The 22,245-nt window shown below is 44.9% G+C and overlaps 2 protein-coding genes and 1 long non-coding RNA gene across 4 annotated transcripts in view; 1 reads left to right on the top strand and 2 right to left on the bottom strand.

Moving 5' to 3' along the window:
• Window positions 1-22,245, top strand: part of LOC117586809 (trichohyalin) — a 44,123-nt gene that overhangs the window by 5,648 nt on the left and 16,230 nt on the right. The gene's annotated exons all lie outside the window — the stretch shown is intronic.
• LOC117587155 (titin) lies at window positions 15,870-20,877 on the bottom strand. The gene is made up of 17 exons (XM_034277660.1): window positions 20,728-20,877; window positions 20,101-20,670; window positions 19,877-20,038; window positions 19,396-19,818; window positions 19,124-19,333; window positions 18,855-19,061; window positions 18,760-18,791; window positions 18,585-18,696; window positions 18,040-18,249; window positions 17,771-17,977; window positions 17,495-17,707; window positions 17,223-17,432; window positions 16,947-17,159; window positions 16,677-16,883; window positions 16,468-16,614; window positions 16,172-16,405; window positions 15,870-16,101 (listed from the first exon to the last, which is right to left on the bottom strand). The coding sequence occupies exons 1-17, from the start codon at window positions 20,840-20,842 to the stop codon at window positions 16,013-16,015; spliced, it is 3,561 nt and encodes a 1,186-aa protein (XP_034133551.1). The 5' UTR covers window positions 20,843-20,877; the 3' UTR covers window positions 15,870-16,012.
• On the bottom strand, window positions 17,948-18,494 carry LOC117586823. The gene is made up of 3 exons (XR_004574018.1): window positions 18,315-18,494; window positions 18,040-18,249; window positions 17,948-17,977 (listed from the first exon to the last, which is right to left on the bottom strand). It is a non-coding gene; the product is annotated as an uncharacterized LOC117586823 (long non-coding RNA).

Raw genomic sequence — 22,245 nt, 5'->3', positions numbered from 1 at the left:
CTAAGGCGCGGCAGCGATAAAGTTTCACTCTTTCAGCGTTTTGTGTAGGAGGACGCAGGCGGCAGCCCCCAATGCGCATACGCCCCGTTGCCCCAGACTTTGTTCAAACACAGGCAGCAGTAGCAGCAGCAGCAGCATGAGTTTTCCTTTTTATTATTCTATTAAATATTTTCCTTTTGAAGCTGCAGCCGAAGCATACCCCTAATTAAGTCGATGTTTGGCTTTCCAGCTGCGCTTTTGGATGGGCCCCTACCGATTTTGGGGCTTGGCTGGGGGGGCTCTATGGGGTCCTGTGATTCAAAGCGGATTCTCTTTAATGCAAACACGTACATCCCGCACAGTTGAGCTGGGAAAACTCTGCTAACCGCAGCACCAAACTGACCTCAGAACACTCTCCACTCTCTGCACCGCTTGACAATTTCCATCGGGCGGGAACTTGTTTTCTTTTCTGCGGTCTTTAGTCTTAATTATGCGGCAGTTAGGTGGCCGCACATGCCACCCCGGGAATTACCACGCTTTTTGGCACTCAACATACAATATTTCATCTTCATTTTTGCTGGTTTGTTCGCTTGTTTGGCCGTTTGGTTCTTGGATTTCGCTGACTTTGACATTTGATTTTGCGACGCGTTTGCCTTTCAGCGCGGGTTCAGTTCGGTTATGTTCAGACTGTCGCGAATTGGCGGTTCATTAAACTGAAGTGTCATTCTGGGAAGTCTTCTCTGTCTCTGTCGCTGTCTCTGTCTCTGTCTTTCTCTTGCTCTTTTTTTATATTTTTATATTTTTTTTTTATCACTTTTACAGCAAGGGCGGAGCAAAGTCCAAAGTTGTGAAAATATATTGTAACAGGCAGAATGGCGTTTGCTTGCATGATTTGTGTAATTTTTCAAGAACTGTTCCATAACCAATTTCAGGGCATAGCTACACAGAGAGAAACAATGGGTTCCCAGCTGGAACTGCCTGAAGTTGCTTGTAGCTTACCCGAATCGATGACCATAGCCCTAAGAATTCATTCCTGCCCACATTTCGTACAGAAATTTGCATAACTTGGCATTATCGGAGGCTCAGGTGTGAATTACATCATAATCGGCTCGTTCGCAAACCTTCAAAGAGCATTAAAATACAGTCAGTCAGTCAGTCGGCCCATAACAAATTGAAAAACTTTCAAATTGCGAACATAAAATCTGTTTTTATGGCTTCCCCCCCACACCCCGCCCGCAGATATGGCAGCATGATAATTGCGCAGACACAAGCCGAAAAGAAAGCGTCGCCTCGCCTCGACATGCACAAATTTTTGTCAAGAACAATACGGAGAAGCCATATAAAATATGTTTTGGGTGCGTTGACGCCAGCAGGGAGAGGGGAAAAGTAACCACAGGGAGAAAGAGAAGGAGAGAGACAGACGCAGACACGCTCAAAATGCCAAGTAGGCTGGGACGCCAAGCTCATCTCAAGTGCCACAAAAAACTGTCGAAAAATCCATACAAAAAAAACTAAAAAAAACTTTCAAGTTTATTTATGCGTACGGAATGCGAAATATGCCAGATCATGTCATCAGCCAGAACAAGCAGAACTGTAACGCGAACCCAACCAATGAACCTCCCTCCCGTCCCTTATCATAAGCGATCGCGCTCAAGAAATCAAATAAATTATGTGGTCAGGCCAAACGAACGATAAAAAGCGATAAAACTTGAAGAAAACAGAGCCCCAAGAACACATTGTTGCCTTATGGGCTTTAATGTTGGATTAATTTCGGGGGTCCACAGAGCCGAGCCCCAGAAAAGTTGACCAAAAAGTTGTCGCCAGTGCGGCAGCTTGTCTTCCGCTCATTCAGCGGCTGTCTGGGCCTCTCCATCACCCCCTACATCCCACTCTCCTTCATTCTTTGAGTCTTGCCGAGGTAGCATATCATTTTTAGGTAGGCTTCGCATTGATTTAATCACACAACAAGCACGTTTGCCCCACGAGGTGTCAAACTATTTTTCTAATTAACCCAAACTGGTGGCTGGGAAGTGGCCATAAAGTCGGTCTTAAACCTGAACAAAATTAATCAACTTTGCTTATTTAATGTTGGCCACTTGATGAATTTTGTGCACGACCCACCCACCCACGACCAGAATTAATGACGTAATACATTAGGATTGGGCTTCGTCCGGGGTGGGCTGGGGCCGCTCATTATAAATTCAATTGCGTCAGCAAATGAACACGGTCGTAAATATGCTAAAATGATGGCAAAGATGGTGCTGACACGCTCTCGATGATGCAGAGATGCTGATAGGACCCGAAAGAACATAACACAATGGACCTACCTCAGTTGAACTGTTGCCAGAGATAAAGTTCCAAGTAGCGCTCTCATTTCCGACTGCCGATAAGATAGCCTCAAGTGCTCTCAAGATATAGATCTTATCTTTCGTGGCTAAAGCGGGTGAAATTAGTTTATCAGAAGGGAAACTTTAAGCTCAAAATTGGGGCTCAATTTAATTACCTGGAAATGGCTGACGTGGCAGATATGCCTGAGAATTTATGCGAAATTCCTGCTCCTATTTTTAGCACACATTTAAAATCAAATACACAGCCGCCAGCAACTCCCAGAATTGGGGGCTGCCTCTCTCGCTCCTCTTGACATGCGAAATTAATGTGCATTTAATATGTTTTCAATTTCAAATGAAAATACCATAAGTGTGGCGAAAAATTTCAGGCATAAATCTTTACCAGTCTTTACCCCCCATCCCCAACGCCTGTGGCGGTGGCAGCCACAAAAAGCTGTCCGCTGTTTATGCAAATTGCCAAACAATCCAAGGATCCTCATTTCCCCTCGAGTATGGCAAATGGAATTCATATTTTTGTGGCCTCTTTGTTGTGCCGCCTTTTTTGTGTGTGTTCCAATTAGAATTTTGTGCAATGATTTGTTGTGGATTTTAATGGTAAATTGATTGTCGTCTAATTCGTACATATTTATGATATATTTTATTTATTTTCTAACCGGTGGAAATTTGCGAGCGTGCAAAGCTTATTTAATCAGCATACAGCTGCAGGCAGGCAGGTGCAGGTGCAGGTGCAGGTGGTTGGGGCAACAGAAGGTTGCATCAAATGCCAGCGGCTGCATTGGCATTTTTAATGCAATTTCACTTGCAACAGCGCGCCACTCCTTACCCCTTTGCCCTACCCCTGTGCACGTGCATGTGTGGAAAAAGTTCACGAAACATTCTCAAGTAGAGGCGTGGCAGAAAAAGGAAATGCTAAAATGTTGCACGGGCAACCAAGAGGGAGGCAAAGGCAACAACAAAAAAGATTGAAAAATGTGCACGGAGAAAGCGAAAAAAATGTGTACACACTCCACTCCACTCCCCTCTCCATTTGTCGCTTTTGTTGTGCATTTATTTTCTGTTAGTTTTCATTTTCTTTGAGCACAGCTGCCGTCTGCCCTGACCCTCCGCTTGTTTGTTTAGCTGCTCGACACTGCAAATCCAGTGCAAAGAAAAGTTCCCGCTGCCATAGATTTTTGCCGAGCATTGTCTGGCTGACAACAAGCCATTTGTTGCAGTGGCAAAGTGAGAACCAGAATGAGGGGAACACGCAAAGATCTTCAGCACGGAGCAGGCTTCTTCGCTGAAGCTTCTTTTGACGCTTAATTTGAATTTGTTTAGCGGAAATGTGACAGCAAAAAAATTGCCACGCAACAGCATGATGCTGATGGAGTGAAGTCTTTAGCGAAGATTGAGAGCCCAGCCCCACATGGAGTGTGAAGTCTTAGGGGGAGTGCGAGCTAATGGAGAGCCAAGCCTCAGCCTGGGTTGAGTTTTTTCTCTTACTAAATTATATCATTTATGATTTTTAGACTATTTGCTTAGCCACATTTCTTGCTCTTTTCATTGCAGGTAAGCTGCTTATGCTCTAAATGCCTTTGGTAAATATTTGAACTCCATTCTGCAACATTTTCTATTCCTTAAACTAAAAATACAACAAAAAAATGCATTTCCACATTCGATATACAAACAGCGGCAGCAATTTTGTGTTCGTTTGGCAGAAAGATATTTTCAGCAATTTTATTTCTCGCTTCTCTTCTCGCTTGTTGATTTTGCACCCCGTCTGTCCCGTCTGTCCGTCTGTCCACCCGTCTGGCAGTGCGTTTGTGCGCGGTGCCATACATAACGCATACGCCGCGTGCACGCCACGCCACGCCACGCGCAATTAAGCAAAACAAAATGCGATCGCGAAGCGTACATAAAAATAAATAAATGCCAAAATGCCGAAACACTGAAATACCCAAAAGCCAAAATGCCAAAAAAATAAAACTAAAATAAAAATTAACTCGAAGCATAAAATATCCTCAATTCAACGACGGCGTGTGCATAATAAATACATTTCAAATTTGCTCGATAATTAATAAACAATCCATGGGGGAGTAGGCGGGGTGTTGCAGTGGCTGTGACTGGCGGGGGGCGTGCGGTGGTGTCACGCAGTCAAACACTTGACCATAATCAGTCAATCAGCCGGAAAAATGGGAACGTTGCTGTTTCACTTTTTGCCTGTCGGGCCCAGTCCGCTCGCTAATGAAGTTGTTGTGTTTTCGCGCTGTTTGCCTGCCTTACAGTTGGCAAACCCACGCGTATAGACATAGCGGCGATATACGCGTATTTGTATGTTTATTTGGGTATGCGGCTGCATGGCTATATGGCAGCTTTGTGGACGTACGCACAACCGACTGCAGTTTTGGTCAAAGCCAATTAGGCTCATCAATTTGGTTTGCTTTGGCTGCACGGGGGAGCTGACTGCACGGGCCACATGTCGCATAGCTAATCAGACGCTTTGGGGTCATTTACAATGCAGATTTCAATGCAGACTTGCGGCTGCAAGGGGAGTGCTAAGGGAGTGCCTCCCGTCCATCCGTAATTACTTAATTTCTCATCAAAATTATTCCATTAAAGCCTTCAGCTTTTGTTTATCTTTTGTCATGATCTCTGGTGCAACTTGTTTGTGGCCTGATCTTCAGAGATTGACTTTGCCTTTGCCATTTCCACTCTCCTTTCCATTTTCATTCCCATTCCCATATCTCTATCCATGTGTGGAGCTGACCCAGTTGAGTGCCTCTAGGTGGGTGCTGCTGGCTAGCTGGGCTTCTGTTGTTGAAGGAGGTCAACAATGGAGTGCCACTCAATCCACAAAAACACAGTGCGAGAGCCGTCGATGAGCACAAACAAACCAGCAGAACAAAAAAGAGTGGGGCAGAAAAAAGATGTCTACAAAATAAAGAGAAGGAAAACGCAAATTGCTGAAATCCCTTTTGAGGCCCCGCACAGCAGCATTCAGACTTTGAGGCGCCAAAGGGCTGGGGACTGTGAACTGCGAACTGCGAACTGCGAACTGGGTACTCTGAAAGCTGGCCGGAAAGGATATGCTTGTTAGCAGCGGAAGTGGCACCCAGATAAGACAAAGATGGAAGCAGACAGAAAAAGAGAGAGCGGCGGCGGCGGCGGCCATTGTCTGCCGCCATTGTGCCAGGGACATTGTAATTAAACGTTTAATGCGATTGTTGCCGCTGCTCTCTCGAAGAGTGCTGCTGCTCCTGCCGCTCTGTTAATTGGGTCGCTTCGAATGAATTTTTCAGCGCTTATTCAAATCGCTGGACTCTTTGGGCTGCAGCACCATAATGAAGATGTTTCTCTGCCAGGTTTAGCCACTTAATTGACTTTCATTGCTGTTTGCCTGTTGGATGTTGCCTGTGTCTCTGTGTCCAGTGTCCAGTGTCCAGTGTCCACCTGCAGCAACTCAATTAGCTTGCAGGAGAGAGAGAGAGAGCGAGAGAGAGCAAGTTCCCTGCAGAGTTTAGACATTCTGCATAATTTGTGGGTCAGGACAAAAGCCTCGACAACAATAAATTGCAGTTGAATGTAAATGCTAGAGGATTTTCCAAACTGCTGAAATGCATTTGGTTAAGGGTTTTTCCTTGGGCACTAAACTTTCACCATGGCAATGCCAATGGTCCTTCGGTGTTTATCTTGGCCACTTCAGGCCACCCCGCCCTCCGATCGACCCTCAATTGGTTTTGGCTAATCGGCTTGGCTTTTAATTAAGTTATGCCTCGGGTATGGGGAAAGGGAAATACTTGCACATATTTTCTGCTTCATCAAAGTTCGAAAAGGTCTCGAACAACAAAGAACAAAAGCTGTTGATAACTAGCAAGACGTAAAGACATTTCAATGTTCCAAGGACTAAAGCGAATCGTGGAAGAATGCTTATTCTTTTTCTCTGGTTTTCCTTCCTTTTTGGGTTGTCAACATTTTGGCAATTTGATTAAGTTCAATTTGTGCGACGTTTTACTGCCACGCCCACCCGGGGAGATCGGTTTATTTGCGCTCAACTTTGCAGTTAAATAGGACAACAAGAATTTATTCTCGCTCAACTTTTGCGAGGGACCCTGATGGGTTTGGTTCTCCTTGGTTCCGTGCCGTGTGACGGCAGTCCCCGATGTATGTATGTGTGTGTGTGGGCGGGAAATTGTGATTCCATTAGGGCAAAGTCTGCAACTCAAATGTCATTTAAGTATTTTGTTGGCTGGGAAGTTAGCTATTCCCAGATGCCAAATGCCTGGAGCAGGACGAACCCAACTGCAGAGCCATTTTGGGAGCCAACAACAATATACAAAAAAAAAAACATTTGCATGGCAAATATAATTACTAGGAAATAGAAAATGCAATTTTCCAACACGTAACAAGCTCCCCCCCAGTTTGGGCGAATGAATTTTTCATGGATCGATTTTTGTTGCCGCCTGTCCATGAATATTTCAATTCAATTTCCATTTTGGGCCCGTTCGAATATTTCTCGATCTAATTATTCGCAAATTGAGGCATTGTCGTAATGGATACACCGCGGGCACAAGGGAGTACACACACACAGAGCTGGGAGGTGCATGCAGGACATTCAGCAGCAGTCATCGTGTTCCACTCAAACTAATCAGTTGTTTCAATATTTGCGCCCAAAGGCGAAGGCGAACAAGGACAAAAGTCATCAGAAACGAATGAACGGGCTCGTGGCGGCGGGTTAATCGAAAGGGAGCGAGCAGACAGGAAGCCGGAAACAAGCGACGAAGAACAGCAAGAACGGAAGCGCAGTGCAGTGCAGATGCAGATGCAGACACGGAAAGCGGGAAGCGGGATGCCCGCCCTGCACACATATTGTCCATTAGGAGCAGCGGGCTAATTGATTCTCTCACACCACACCCAAAGCGATTTCTATGCGAAAATATCCGAGTAGCCTTAACGATAGGTCCACCATCTGCCCCTGCCACTGCCCCTACCGCTTCTCTCACTCCCATTACTTTTGTTGATTTAAATGCGTTTGCATAAAATGCGGCTAATTAAAACTTGTGAAAAGCCGCCACACTTCACTCCACACCACGACAAAAAAGGAAAACGGTTTGCACAAAGTAAGGAAATTCACCAGAAAAAGGGGCAAAGCCAAAGGCAAATATGAGTGAGGGAAAACCAACTTCAGTTGAAGAGAAAAACTTATTGAATTTTCATGAACTTTTGCGCCTACAAGAGCGGAAGGCCTTCTCAAAGAGGGTGCCACAAATGAATGCGGGATAAGCGACACGAAATGTACCCTGAACAGAAAGTGAAATTAAGAGATTTATATGGGCACAGCGGGCACAGGAAGGATCCTGCATCCCCGATGGATGCATAGGGTTTTTTTTTTTGCTGAAGAAGTTCCCTCCCAGCATTGTCATTGTCTGGGGTTGTTCCAGGGGTTTTCCGCTTTGCGAGTCAAATAAATATAATGTTGTTCCCTCGACAGCAGCAGGATCCACTCCAGCAGGGGGACAGTGGACATCGGACATCGGACATCGGACGATTGTGCAAATGAGCAATAAGAAAAGCCAAACTCTTGGGCTGTTAATGCTCGCGCATTAAAACACACAAAAAGGCAGCACCCGAAGAGCAAAGCAAAAAAAAGAAAGAAAATTATTCCCATAAAGAAAAAAATGTGAGCCTCTGCTTCTGTGTGGAGAGGCGGGCTCGGCCCCTTCGGCCATGGTCCGGTCCAGTGGCCAATTTGTTGGCCTCTTTCTTGTGTTGCCATCATCAGGGCTGGACCGGGCCGGGCCGGGCCGGGCGGCATAATCAAGCCGCCGCTGCTTAAGTTTTAATTTTTTTTCTTGCTGCTGCTTGAGGTGCTGCTGTTGGCCGCTGCTGTCTGCAGATGTTAATGTGCCATTAAAGATGCCACAAACTTCTCACGCAGCCCCACAGATTGTGCTACCACTACTAGGACTACTTGGTGCCTCTGCCCGGCGCTAGTTGGCAATGCCATGTGCCATAAACAAATCTCGAGTGCTCTTCCTGCTTCCTGCTACATTCGTGTGTGTGTGTCTGTGTGTGGATTATAATGCTGGGTAGGCCCGTGGGCTGTGGCTGCATAAATATCCAAAACTTACGGCCCATAAAAATCAATTCCCCTACACATTTGCAGGGCGGAAGTACCGTACCACTAGGGGGAGCGTCTCTGACGTTGGTCTTTTGTTTATTTGCATTTCCCCAAACCATTCCAAACGGAAGTTCGCATGTCAGTCGCTCACTCCTGGACTTGGGAATGACGGCAGAGAATGATGTTGGGGGCATGGGGCCATGGATGATCATAAAATCAGCCAAAGGCTGGCCACAAAACTTCTTTTACTTACGTGCCCCCGGGCTTCACTTAGGAAAATGGCCACTGCCATTGAACACTCGTAATTTCTGGCAATTTTCGATTAAAGCTCATGGAATGTTTTTTATGAAAAGACCAGCATAAAAATGATGCAAATAACATGCGAAATTCGCCATTCGTTGAGGTCTTTGCTGACAATAAAACAAGTCCGAATACATTTGCAGAACGTCTCTAATTTATATCCAACGCGTGATGTGACGTTGGATGAAGTGATAATGTGCACATATTGTATTTTATTTTAAATATTGTATCAAGTATTTCTTGTTTCTATTTCGGTTGCCACTTTAATGGGTTTTCGCTCTCGCACACCAGCATTGAACAGCGAAATAGTTGATGCAACATCTATGTTTTTGGCACTCGCCACAGCACAAGCCACAAAGAGTTTGCCACAACTATACGGGTCTATATGCTATGTAGATCTTTGGGGGTTATTGCAGATAATCTTGCGGCTTTTTCACCATAATTTAGCTAGCTAATTGGTTCACACTTTTCTTTTCCTCGATTGTTGTTTGGCAGTAGCTTGGCAGTTCCCCCCATGCTTTCCGTTTTGGGGTGTGTGAAACAAGAAGCGTGCCAATTTTCTTGGCAATTTTCCTAGCAGCTATTTTTGTGCACGAAATTAGTCATCCAAGAGAGCAAAAGCGTACGGAACGGCACGCAAAACTCGGATGGTTTTCCATTAAAAAGAAACAAAATATATATCTATATATACAGAAGGGCAAACACTTCCTCCCCCACGCCATTCTAATTGACAATTAATTGTTTTTGGTTTTTCCGAGGAACTTTGGTAGGCTTTAAAAATTCTTTGAAAATTTATGGCCACCAGCAATCATTTAGGCCTTCGTTTATGTCACGTGGCTTTGTTTTCTTTCAGAAATAAGAGTATATAAATATTGTACGAATATCCATCACATTTTTAATGATTTATTTGCAACATTGTCAGAACAGGGATTTTTGGTTTTTCTGGTATTTTCTTTGCCATTCGATATTTGGGTTAAACCTTATATATTTTCCATTGATGTTGATGCTTGAGCGACTGTTGAAATGGTCACGAAATGAGAGCCAGAGCCTGTCCCTCACAGGCCATAACAACTGCCAAATGCATTTGGCATCATGTGTGCGTAAATCAATTCTTCACTTTTATTATAGATATTTATTTCGAAATTATACGACACCTGAGAGAGTCCGCTCCGTCCGAGTGGGTGGTGGCGGGGCAGCATAAAATGGAAAATGTATAAAATGTCACACACAAAAGCACATTCGGGCAGCTGTCAAATCAGTTGGAAAAACATGTCAGCTGCATGTGCTAGGGTCCTAGACGTTGGGACTATAAATTGGCCATTTGGTTTTGGGCCAGGTCTCTACTCCGTGATTAAGGTCCTACCTCGCAGCTCGACATGCAAATGCCATGCAGCATTTCCCACTGAATGATTGAGTGCAGGGCACTCCGCAGCAGTTTTCCGCTCTGAGAATGCAGAGAATTTCCCACAATTGAATGAAATTATTTTGGATGCATAATTTCAATGATTAACCACATTTTTGCCACATCAAATTCGATTATCCTGCATTTAATGACTGCAATATTGATGACATTTTCCTTCTGCCGGATCGATGCAGTTTTAATGGACTTCTCGCACCCATTAGCCCCCATTAACCGAATAAAATAAATTCAATTAAAGTGCATACAAAATTCAGCACTGACCCGTGTGACACTCGAGGCCGGCCACATGGAATTGGGAACGGCTCATGAAAAATGCACAAGAACCTGCCACAACAAAAGGTCGAGCGCAATTAGCAGGGCTATAAATACGCTCACTCCCCTTCCCCACTGTTCAAGGACAGATGTCAAGATGCATAAATATCGGATTGTGTGTGGCATATAAATAAATAATGTACAAAAATACGACTACATTTAGTGCCCAGACATTGGGGGATGGGAGGGAATGCATTTTCAAGTTCATGCCAACGAGATTGTCTCTAAGCTAGAAGGGGAAAAGGTAAGGTCAAGGGAGCTGTTCGGAGTCCGTGTCCCCTTTGGAGTGCACCGCAAATTGAATTCAAATTGGTAAACGTGCTGAAGGGGAATCTAGGGAATATTCAGTGCAACTTTGTAGAGAACGAAAAATACATGAAAATTGTGTGAATCGACAAACCACAGGGAACTTAAGAGTCCATCCATTTCATAGAATAAACAGAACCTCAAAGCACAGACACAGATGCCGATTCCGATTCCGATTTCGGTCGCTGCAACATCCCACAGCTGTCCCCCCCGCTACACGCAAAGATGCACAAATACATTTATGGGAATCAACATTTTTGTGCTTAAGCCAAATGCATTTTCCACTTGTAAAGCGAACACACTTTTCCCTATACAATCCCCCCCGCACTTTCTCTGAAATATTTTTCAATATTTCATATTTATGGGCTGCCTCATGACCTGCGGCAATACAAGCTTTATGGATGCGCTCTTGACAACCGCCACAGACACATGCATATAGGCAAAGCAACATGTTGCTGGGTTGCTGGGATGTTGCCTGCTGCTGGCGATGACAGGCCTCGTTGTGGCCGTTTGTGGGGAGCTCTGCGCTCTAATCTCCACAAGATGAATCGGCCAGCCAGCCAGCCATATGGAAAAGTATTTCAAAAAGATTGCCAAACGCTGATAAGCCGGCGAATGCGGCAGGCACGAACTCCCCGAAAAACCATTTGAAATTGATTAGAGAGGGAGAGTAGAGCATCGTCTGAGATAAGCATTTGAGATACCATCCATCGGGCGCATTAGAGACGTAGCCAAATGGTCGCCGCTGCTGCTGCCGCTGCTCTTTTTGGTCATACATCTTTTTAGATACTCTCACTCTATCGGGGGATATGGCGAATGTAAGCAGGCGTTTGAAATGCCGGAAAGGAAGTGAAACTCAATCAAAATTCTATCCAAATTCTGTAACCTTAGATCTCTTAGTGTATTTCAAGTAACTCGCTTGCCGTTATGGTTTATAATGATTGGTGGCTACACAATTAAAAGATGGAGTGAGTGGAACCTGAGATGCTGCTGCTGTTGCTGCCACAGCTGCTGCGCCTGCGCTGCCCTTGCCACATTCATGACAAAACCATTGTTCTGTTGCCTTTCTCTGTGGCTGGGACTATGAAATGAAAAACCCATAGAATGAGGATTTAAACTGGCAAATGAGCTGACTTCTACACTCTCCACTCTATGCCATTGTCATCTGTCTCTTAGAACTAGCAAAACACACACTTAGAATGCATAAATTGGCAATGAGACGAGCTAATGAGATGGCTTGGCTTCTCCTGACTGACTGACGGAAGCAAAGCCAAGCCAAGCCAAGCCAAGGCTGCTGCTGCTGCTGCAGTTACTGTCGCTGTTGTTACTCTGACATGCTGTGGCATATCTTCACGAGCTGCCTGCCACGCTGCCTGGCATTATAAACACATTAAGTATTCAGCAAAATATTTTCATTTGGAAGCAGCAGGCAGAGAGAGAGAGAGCAAAGGGAGAAAGCCATCGGGAAGAGCAAAGAGGAGGTTTATTAATTCAATTGGAAATGTATTTTCGCCGAAATTGCAGCCTTTTGCTGGTGTGTCCCGGAGTGCAGCTAAAAATTTGCATAATTGAGTGTTGTCAGAGAGTTGTATGTATAGATAGAAGGGGGAAAAGCCTCCACCGACAGGTGAGCCAAGGGAAATTGTAATTGCTTCCTCCCCCTGCCAGGTCTCCCGCTCACTCTCTCTCTCTCTCTCTCTGTCTTTGTCTGTCTGGCCATGTTGCATGCGGCAAAAGTGCGCCAAATTGCTGGGAATACTGCCGTAAACTGCCGTTTCGTTCTATGCCACACTGATGGCAATCAAATTCAATCAATTTAATTAAGCCGCCAAGGGGGCGGGGCCCTCATCGTTGGGGCGTTTTCAGAGCTCCCCCCAGTGGCGGATACGCAATATGCCAGAGGCTTGTCTGTCTGTGTGTGTGTGTGTGTGTTTGTGTTTTATTTTTAACACGTTACGCACGTAGCGGGGATGCTAAAAATATAATGTTGTACGAGGCTACACTTGTCTTTATATAGCCAACATAATATCGAGTAACAAACGGCACGGAGAAAGCTCTACGCTACGCTACTCTACTCTAACGCTGCTGCTGCTGTTGGCTTAGGGTTTTCTTGTTCTTAGGATAGTCCCTGGCTGCATAATCAAGCGGCCATAAAGCAGGCGAACGGGCGAACAGGCGAACGTGACAAGAACACGTACAAAATGGCCCAAAAGGGATGGCAGTTACCCAAACTATTTGCTCAGGCCAACAAAATTCGCACAAAATGTAGTAGAAATGACTTCATTTTATCCACCAATCATATTCACACACACATACACACATCTCTGTTGTTACAGTTTCCCGGAATGTCCCTCGTAGAGTGGAGTTTTTGTTGTTGTTGTTGTTCTGTGGAAATTTGTAATTCCCCAATGAGTCTGAAGCTTGGGGAAATTCTCATGCTAAACACGAAAAGAGAACGATTTACTGGCACTTTTTCTTTATTTTCTGCCTCTCAGGAAAATGTGTGTGTGGTGTGTGTGTGCCACTGTGTGGCAGACAACATAAATAACATGAGCCGCAGCGAGGAACAAGATGCCAAACATGCGCTTGGTTTTTCCTCTGTGCTTTTTCTTTTGTAGCCCAAGCCGCTGGATAATAAAAACCAAATAAACCAAGGGCGAACCCAACGCACCTCCCATGGAGGGAGAAGCCAGCCGCAAACACAGAAGAAAAGAAAGTGAAATTTCACACACGCGCCGCAAAAAGAAAAAAACAGAAAAGGAAATATCGCCTCTTCGCACATAAATAAATAAGAAGCGTGGAACTTGAATTGATTTGCTTAAGAGAGTTGCCCCCTAACCACTCCACATCCACAATCCCCTCTTGTTAACCATAAAAACGTCATAATTATGAGCATCGCGGGGGAGGTGGGCACAAGGAACTTTTTTATGGCAAATCAAATTTAAACTGAATGTCAAGTGAAAAAGGTTAAATGCAGCTGGCCCCAAAAGGGGTGCCTGCAGCCTGCTGGGGAGTGATGCGGTAGCCTGCAAAAGATTTATGAAAAATTGCGCTGCGCTGCGTCGAGGGGCTTCGCAAGTACAACAAGATAACATGGCCGAAACACACACACTTACACATGCATGTCCCTGTGAACGGAAATGAAAATGTAAACTTTATGACAGAACTCTCGACTTCTCTCTCTCTCTCTCTCTTATATGTATATATTTTTTTTTTGTCTCAGCCCATCCCGCTGCCGGCTCCTGCTGTTCGTTTGGATTTCCGTTGGTTTTTATTCCATATCTTTTTTTTTTGTTGCTGGCCCACCAACGATGCGGCTGTATGTTTATCAAATAAAATATATAAATCAAAAACTATATGGCCTCAGGTCATGCTACGCCCACTCATACGCTGACCTCTTTGTGGGCCAACAAAAAAGAAATGAAAGGAATATTCGCAAGGGTCGAGGCGTGGCATACAAATCAGATAAAGGAGCCTGGCAACCTGCTGCCTCTCAATTTTATAGGGCATATAAAATGAATAGAAACCCCAGAAGAGCGTAGCTGTAACGAAATAAATAATCAAAGCTGCCGTAATTTTCAGACTCGTTTTCATTTTCAATTGAATTTTATCTGAATAAATACAACAAAGAAATGCCAAAGCCAAAACAACAATAAACATGGCATAAATACACACACACACACAGAGAGAGAGATCGCCCAGCAATGAGTTAAAACTGGGTTAAAATGACAAAACGAAATTGGCATCGGGAAATGTCTCTAAACAACACATTTTTCAGTTACAACATTTGTTGGCCTTTCTTCGCCCTCTCTGCCGACGTCTCCGCACTGCTCATCACCTCTCTCCTTCTCTCTCTCTCACTCTCTTCCATCTCTTTCTGTGTCCGTCTCCGTCTTTTGTTATTGCACATTTCGCCACAAAAGTTGTAATTTCATTTTTATTGGTATTTTTACAAATTCGTTTGCCCCGTTGCTCGTTTGTGTTTATGCATTTTAATGGCTCGAAGAAGGAACAATTTGGCAACAGAATTTTGGCCTGCAAGCAGCCGGCGCCCATTCGCCTTCTCCTCTTTGCCCCAGACGTCTGATCTTTGGCTTCTGCTCTGCCGGGCAGTGGCCCGCCTCAACCATCTGCTGCCCCACCCCGACCCTGGCACAATATCAAAGTCAAATTGTGTGTAAAATTCTGTTGTTAGCCCGCTCGCTCTCTCTGTCTCTCTCTCTCTCTTGGCCCAAATAGAATCATCAACGGCGGGAAATGTTGTAACCAATTCAAAGCTGATGACTAAATGATGAGGAAAAGCACAGCAGACAGGGGCATGCTTGTTTGTCATGTTTCCATATCATTAGAGTTATTTATTGATTCAATTTAATGCCCCAAATACAGCAAGCAATCTTCAGCATATGGATCCTCAGGCGTAACCCATCCAAACTGAATATATATTGGCTTACACAGTCTCAACCTAAACCCCGACATCCTTGTATATCCCAATCCTAATTGCATTAATTTACCCCCGTCTGGCAGCTCAATATTTGAGAGGGAAATGGCAGGGTAGGGAGAACTTTTACTGACTGAAAATCCCTTGTAATCTGAGCTTGCCAAAGAAATCACGGTCACAATCCTTTTGGCTACAGTCTGGCTACATTTTCTGGCACTTTGCCACACTCCCCGGCTGACACTCTCTGGGAGTGTCGCTGCCTGAATGTGCGGCTGAAGTTCTGGAGAAACTTGTTGAAAAATTGCAAAACGTTAATCAAAGTTAAGCGGCGCAACGCAGACGGCAAAGTTAATTAAATTACAAAGTTATTTAATACTTTGGGAATCGTTACCGTTTGCCGGTGGCTCTGCCACGATGGAGAGTGATAGACACCGTGATGTGCCTTGCTGTGCCAGCAGGAATCAGTGAAGCATCCATCCAGCCAGGTAGCCAGGTAGCCAGGTAGCCAGCCAGCATCTGCTCTTGGTCGCTTTGAACTCTGGCCTCTGGTCCCTGTGCCCTTTGCCTCATTTGTTCTGCAGCAGGTGGCAGGTGGCAGGCAGCCCCGTACCACTCCCTTCCCCAAGCACCAGACAGCAACTCCATCAGAGTAAAGGCAACGGCAACGTGTTGGCAGCTCTTAATGAAATGTAATTGAAATAAATTAATTTTTCTCGCACTCTTTCGCCGAGTGCAGCGCCTGGCACTCAAATGGTTATATTCCAAACTCTCTGCCCCAGCTTGCACTTTAATTCAGAGTTTAATTTACACAGTTATGCATTCCTTTTGGACTTCTTCCCTTCGCGGAGAGGTTTGTTCACGGATATCGGCACGTTTTCCTTATTTTCCACATCTTTCGAGACTGTAATGGAATAACAGAAAGTTAATCCTGTGAAAACGATAAAAGGAAATTGAAATAAAGTCACAAATACCTTCATTGGCCAAACGGGCAAACATCTCAGCCCTCGACTTTTTCTCTCTTTTGTCCCGCTTCTTGTCCTCCATAAAACGCCTCTTCTTGCTGTGAGAGCTCTGAGGAAGATTCTCTCCGAAGCCAGAGGTGGAAGCCTGCTCAAACTCTGCTTCAAGCTGCTGCTCTGCTATAATCTCTTTCTCCTGAGTTTCCTCCACCTTTAGCACATGCTCTGGCTCTAAGTTGTTTAGATCTACAATGGCCAAACAGAAAGAAAAGTCGTTGAAGGGAAACTTAAATGAAATATCACAATACCTTCAGAGGTTGCACTCCACAACAAATCAGCCTTCGACTCTTTGGCTTTCTTCTGCTTCTTATTCTTCTTCTGCTGCTCTGCTATGTTCTCTCTCTCCTGAGTTTCCTCCACCTTTAGCACAGGCACTGGCTCTATGTTATTTAGATCTACAATGGCCAAACAGAAAGAGAAAACGTTGAAGGGAAACTTAAATGAAATATCACAATACCTTCAGAGGTCGCACTCCACAACAAGTCAGCCTTCGACTCTTTGGCTTTCTTCTGCTTCTTATTCTTCTTAGATATCTTAAGGACCTTTTCTTCGGAGCCACAAGTGGAAGCCTGCTCAAACTCCGCTTCAAGCTGCTGCTCTGCTATAATCTCTTTCTCCTGAGTTTCCTCCACATCCATAGGCTCTGGCTCCAAGTTATTTAGATCTGCAATGGCCAAACAGAAAGAAAAGTCGTTGAAGGGAAACTTAAATAAAATATCAGAAATACCTTCATAGGTTGCACTCCACAACAAGTCAGCTTTTGACTCTTTGGCTTTCTTCTGCTTCTTATTCTTCTTAGATCTCTTGAGGACCTTTTCTTTGGAGCCACAAGTGGAAGCCTGCTCAAACTCCGCTTCAAGCTGCTGCTCTGCTATGTTCTCTTTCTCCTGAGTTTCCTCCACTTCCACAGGCTCTGGCTCTGGCTCTAAGTTATTTAGGTCTACAATGGCCAAACAGAAAGAGAAAACGTTGAGGGGAAATTTAAATAAAATATCACAAATACCTTCAGAGGTCGCACTCCACAACAAGTCAGCCTTCGACTCTTTGGCTTTCTTCTGCTTCTTATTCTTCTTAGATCTCTTAAGGACCTTTTCTTCGGAGCCACAAGTGGAAGCGTGCTCGAACTCCGCTTCAAGCTGCTGCTCTGCTATAATCTCTTTCTCCTGAGTTTCCTCCACCTTTAGCACATGCTCTGGCTCTACGTTATTTAGATCTGCAATGGCCAAACAGAAAGAAAAGTCGTTGAAGGGAAACTTAAATTAAATATCACAATACCTTCAGAGGTTGCACTCCACAACAAGTCAGCCTTCGACTCTTTGGCTTTCTTCTGCTTCTTATTCTTCTTAGATATCTTAAGGACCTTTTCTTCGGAGCCAGAAGTGGAAGCCTGCTCAAACTCCGCTTCAAGCTGCTGCTCTGCTATGTTCTCTTTCTCCTGAGTTTCCTCCACTTCCACAGGCTCTGGCTCTGGCTCTAAGTTATTTAGATCTACAATGGCCAAACAGAAAGAGAAAACGTTGAAGGGAAACTTAAATGAAAAATCACAAATACCTTCAGAGGTTGCACTCCACAACAAGTCAGCCTTCAACTCTTTGGCTTTCTTCTGCTTCTTATTCTTCTTAGATCTCTTAAAGACCTTTTCTTCGGAGCCACAAGTGGAAGCCTGCTCAAACTCCGCTTCAAGCTGCTGCTCTGCTATGTTCTCTTTCTCCTGAGTTTCCTCCACATCCACAGGCTCTGGCTCTAAGTTATTTAGATCTGCAATGGCCAAACAGAAAGAAAAGTCGTTGAAGGGAAACTTAAATGAAAAATCACAATACCTTCAGAGGTTGCACTCCACAACAAGTCAGCCTTCGACTCTTTGGCTTTCTTCTGCTTCTTATTCTTCTTAGATCTCTTAAGGACCTTTTCTTCGGAGCCACAAGTGGAAGCCTGCTCAAACTCCGCTTCAAGCTGCTGCTCTGCTATAATCTCTTTCTCCTGAGTTTCCTCCACCTTTAGCACATGCTCTGGCTCCAAGTTATTTAGATCTACAATGGCCAAACAGAAAGAAAAATCGTTGAAGGGAAACTTAAATAAAATATTTTAGAAATACCTTCAGAGGTCGCACTCCACAACAAGTCAGCCTTCAACTCTTTGGCTTTCTTCTGCTTCTTATTCTTCTTAGATCTCTTAAAGACCTTTTCTTCGGAGCCACAAGTGGAAGCCTGCTCAAACTCCGCTTCAAGCTGCTGCTCTGCTATGTTCTCTTTCTCCTGAGTTTCCTCCACATCCACAGGCTCTGGCTCTAAGTTATTTAGATCTGCAATGGCCAAACAGAAAGAAAAGTCGTTGAAGGGAAACTTAAATGAAAAATCACAAATACCTTCAGAGGTTGCACTCCACAACAAGTCAGCCTTCAACTCTTTGGCTTTCTTCTGCTTCTTATTCTTCTTAGATCTCTTAAAGACCTTTTCTTCGGAGCCACAAGTGGAAGCCTGCTCAAACTCCGCTTCAAGCTGCTGCTCTGCTATGTTCTCTTTCTCCTGAGTTTCCTCCACATCCACAGGCTCTGGCTCTAAGTTATTTAGATCTGCAATGGCCAAACAGAAAGAAAAGTCGTTGAAGGGAAACTTAAATGAAAAATCACAAATACCTTCAGAGGTTGCACTCCACAACAAGTCAGCCTTCAACTCTTTGGCTTTCTTCTGCTTCTTATTCTTCTTAGATCTCTTAAAGACCTTTTCTTCGGAGCCACAAGTGGAAGCCTGCTCAAACTCCGCTTCAAGCTGCTGCTCTGCTATGTTCTCTTTCTCCTGAGTTTCCTCCACATCCACAGGCTCTGGCTCTAAGTTATTTAGATCTGCAATGGCCAAACAGAAAGAAAAGTCGTTGAAGGGAAACTTAAATGAAAAATCACAATACCTTCAGAGGTTGCACTCCACAACAAGTCAGCCTTCGACTCTTTGGCTTTCTTCTGCTTCTTATTCTTCTTAGATATCTTAAGGACCTTTTCTTCGGAGCCAGAAGTGGAAGCCTGCTCAAACTCTGCTTCAAGCTGCTGCTCTGCTATAATCTCTTTCTCCTGAGTTTCCTCCACCTTTAGCACATGCTCTGGCTCTATGTTATTTAGATCTACAATGGCCAAACAGAAAGAGAAAACGTTGAAGGGAAACTTAAACAAAATATCACAATACCTTCAGAGGTTGCACTCCACAACAAGTCAGCCTTCGACTCTTTGGCTTTCTTCTGCTTCTTATTCTTCTTAGATCTCTTGAGGACCTTTTCTTCGGAGCCACAAGTGGAAGCCTGCTCAAACTCCGCTTCAAGCTGCTGCTCTCCTATGTTCTCTTTCTCCTGAGTTTCCTCCACCTTTAGCACAGGCACTGGCTCTATGTTATTTAGATCTACAATGGCCAAACCTTCAGAGGTTGCACTCCACAACAAGTCAGCCTTCGACTCTTTGGCTTTCTTCTGCTTCTTATTCTTCTTAGATATCTTAAGGACCTTTTCTTCGGAGCCAGAAGTGGAAGCCTGCTCAAACTCTGCTTCGGGCTTCTGCTCTTTGATATTCGTATGCTCGTTTATTTGCACTACGATTTCCTCAGCTTTTGATAGATCTGTAAGGGCTAAACATAAAGTGAATCATTTGAAAAACCATCAAAAACCCACGAATACCTTCAGCTGACTCTGACGTCTTGGGGGAATCTGTAGATTCAATCATCATGCCAGTGGTCAGTGGACCCTTATATTCGTTATAGATCAAACCCAAGTCGATGGGAAAGGGCGTCTTCGGGGTGCCAGGTGGTTTTGGTGGCATCAAAAATGGGTTCTTGGGCGCTGTCACAAAGTAGAGATTATGGAAAAGTACTTCAAGCGGATGTAGGCAGTGGAGTAGTTACCTTGCTCGGGGATCGGATCATTATCGCCGTAGATATCAATTTCGTATGTCTGATCGCGTGGCATTAGGGCGTCCATGTAGGCAGGTCTCTTGGGCGGCTCCAAGTCGAGCAAATCAAATCGACCGGTTGGCTCGCTGAACAAGGACACAGTTTGCTTCATGCGCTTGTATAGATGGTTGAGGTTATCCTTCTCTTGCCGTCGCTTCAGTGCCATCTTCTCGCGCGACTCCACGTAATCGATTTTGTTGTTTGGCACCATCGGTGTACTCTTGTAGGTGTGTGGCCCGGGAAAAGGCGGCAGGAAACTGGGAACATTTGGATGCTTGACCATTTCCTTTGCCGAAGTGGCACCCAGCAATGGTTTGGCTGGCGTGTGATGCACCCGAGTCTCCGGTACGGGAAAGTCGATCTTGGGCATGGGCTTGCCCTCATTAGCCTTGACCTCGGCGGCGAGATCCCCGGCCGTGATGTTCATGCTCTTAAAGGTGCGCTCCACATCGAAATATCCCGGCTGGGAGCGGCCAGCGTGACTTGCCCAAATACTAGTCATTGTGCCAATTTGCGACAATTCTAAAGGGGAAAACTGCGTAAAGATTGGGTTACAGCGAAGCTCCCCACGGTACTTACTGTCGCCCATTTGGCGAGCCATCCAGCGTTTCACCGACTCGTCCTGCACCTCGATGTTTTTCTGGTCCAGCATATGCTCCACTACTTTCACTAAGGTGTCCTCGTAGATACCCATTATGTAGAACTCCGTAATTGCTGCACACAAATCAAAAGAACTGTAGAAGCAGTGAAAATTTAAGCTGTCAAGCTCGGGGCTGTCATTAAAGTGTTGTAATAAAGTTGAGTAGTGCTGTAAAGCAGCGGACAAAAGGGTAGTTAAATGCGCTGGCAGTGCTAGTGTTGTAAAGTGTGCCCCGGACGGCACTGTACTTGTCATTAGCTCTGCCCTTTTTAGTATTTTCTTCTTCTCTACGTGATGGCTTTTCTTTCTTTAATTTTTCCTCTAGTACCTCCTCCTCTCTGTCATTAAATCTTTGGCCAAATCTTTCCGTTATGCTGCACACAAAAGAGATGCCTCGCTTGGATTGTTTGGCTACCGATTTGAAAATGTCTCCGCCACACCCCGAAAACTAATTAAAATATTTTCGCCTTTTGCGATCGCGACAAACTGCCAACAGCCTAAACAATTTTCCCCCTTAGTTTTTTTCACCCATAATAATAGCTCGTATCTCGTACATCTTTCCTAATGAGTTATGCAAATATTTGCAGTTGAATGAATTTCCAAGAAACCAAAGACAGAACCCCGCCAGACAGACAGACGATGGCTTTCAAGTGGAGGCTGCCTGTTTTACTCGTAAATGTTTGGCTATTGTCTGTGCAATGACAAATTTCCTCCGACTCTGTGTCATGGATTGGCCGAAACGTGAAGCATAATCAGTCATACAGTGGGGGGGGGGGGGGAGAGTGGAGGGGAGGTTCCCAGCCACGAGGTTACTGTGTCACACCGCAAGGGAAAACTAGGAGTAGGAGTTGTACAGTCTCTGAGCACTTTAGATGCCAGACGGCTGCGAGTAGATCTGCCAGAGATTCGCATTTGTATGACGCCCCAGAGGCTGCTGCAATTGAACAAATTGCCTTGCTCCAAGCTCCCACCCACCCTCTAACCCTCTCTCTCTCTCTTCATGGTTTTTACGATCATGATGATGATAATAATAATGATGATGATGATGTGTATGTTTTATGAGGAACGGTCGTGCTTTGTGGGCGTTCATGGCTGACATTTGTGCAAAGAACTCGCCCATATCTGCCCGATCTGCTGTCTGCCTTTAAGCGCTACCGTTTAAGGCTCTGTTCGGTCATGTACACATCTCTTGCCCTGCCCGTGCCATGCAAATTTGTGCGGTTGCATTTGCGGTTACACCCATCCCATTGTCGCATAAATTTCATTCATAATTAACAAGTGAGGATGGGAGCATCCTCTCTCTGCACTTCACAAGTTGTTTTTGCTCCGATGACAAACAAAATAATTGCCGCAATTTCCACAGAGCGATCTCGTGGTCACTCTTGGCAGAGGACAGTGCAGCGATGCAGCCTTGCCACCAGTGCAAATTGACTTGTCCAGAGCTGTTGCCTCCCTCC

The sequence above is a fragment of the Drosophila guanche genome, unplaced genomic scaffold, assembly GCF_900245975.1.
Source record: "Drosophila guanche unplaced genomic scaffold, DGUA_6, whole genome shotgun sequence".
Classification (NCBI taxonomy): Eukaryota; Metazoa; Arthropoda; class Insecta; order Diptera; family Drosophilidae; genus Drosophila; species Drosophila guanche.
The sequence above is the reverse complement of the archived record's forward strand: the minus strand, read 5'-3'. Positions and strand labels throughout refer to the sequence as shown.

Excerpts from the sequence above, each read along its gene's own strand:
- LOC117587155 (XM_034277660.1), bottom strand. The coding sequence starts at position 20,842 with ATGGGTATCTACGAGGACACCTTAGTGAAAGTAGTGGAGCATATGCTG. Across the intron at positions 19,334-19,395 it reads GTGGAGTGCAACCTCTGAAG|ATCTAAATAACATAGAGCCA; the intron begins GTATTGTGATAT and ends TGGCCATTGTAG. Across the intron at positions 18,250-18,584 it reads GTGGAGTGCAACCTCTGAAG|ATCTAAATAACTTGGAGCCA; the intron begins GTATTTGTGATT and ends TGGCCATTGTAG.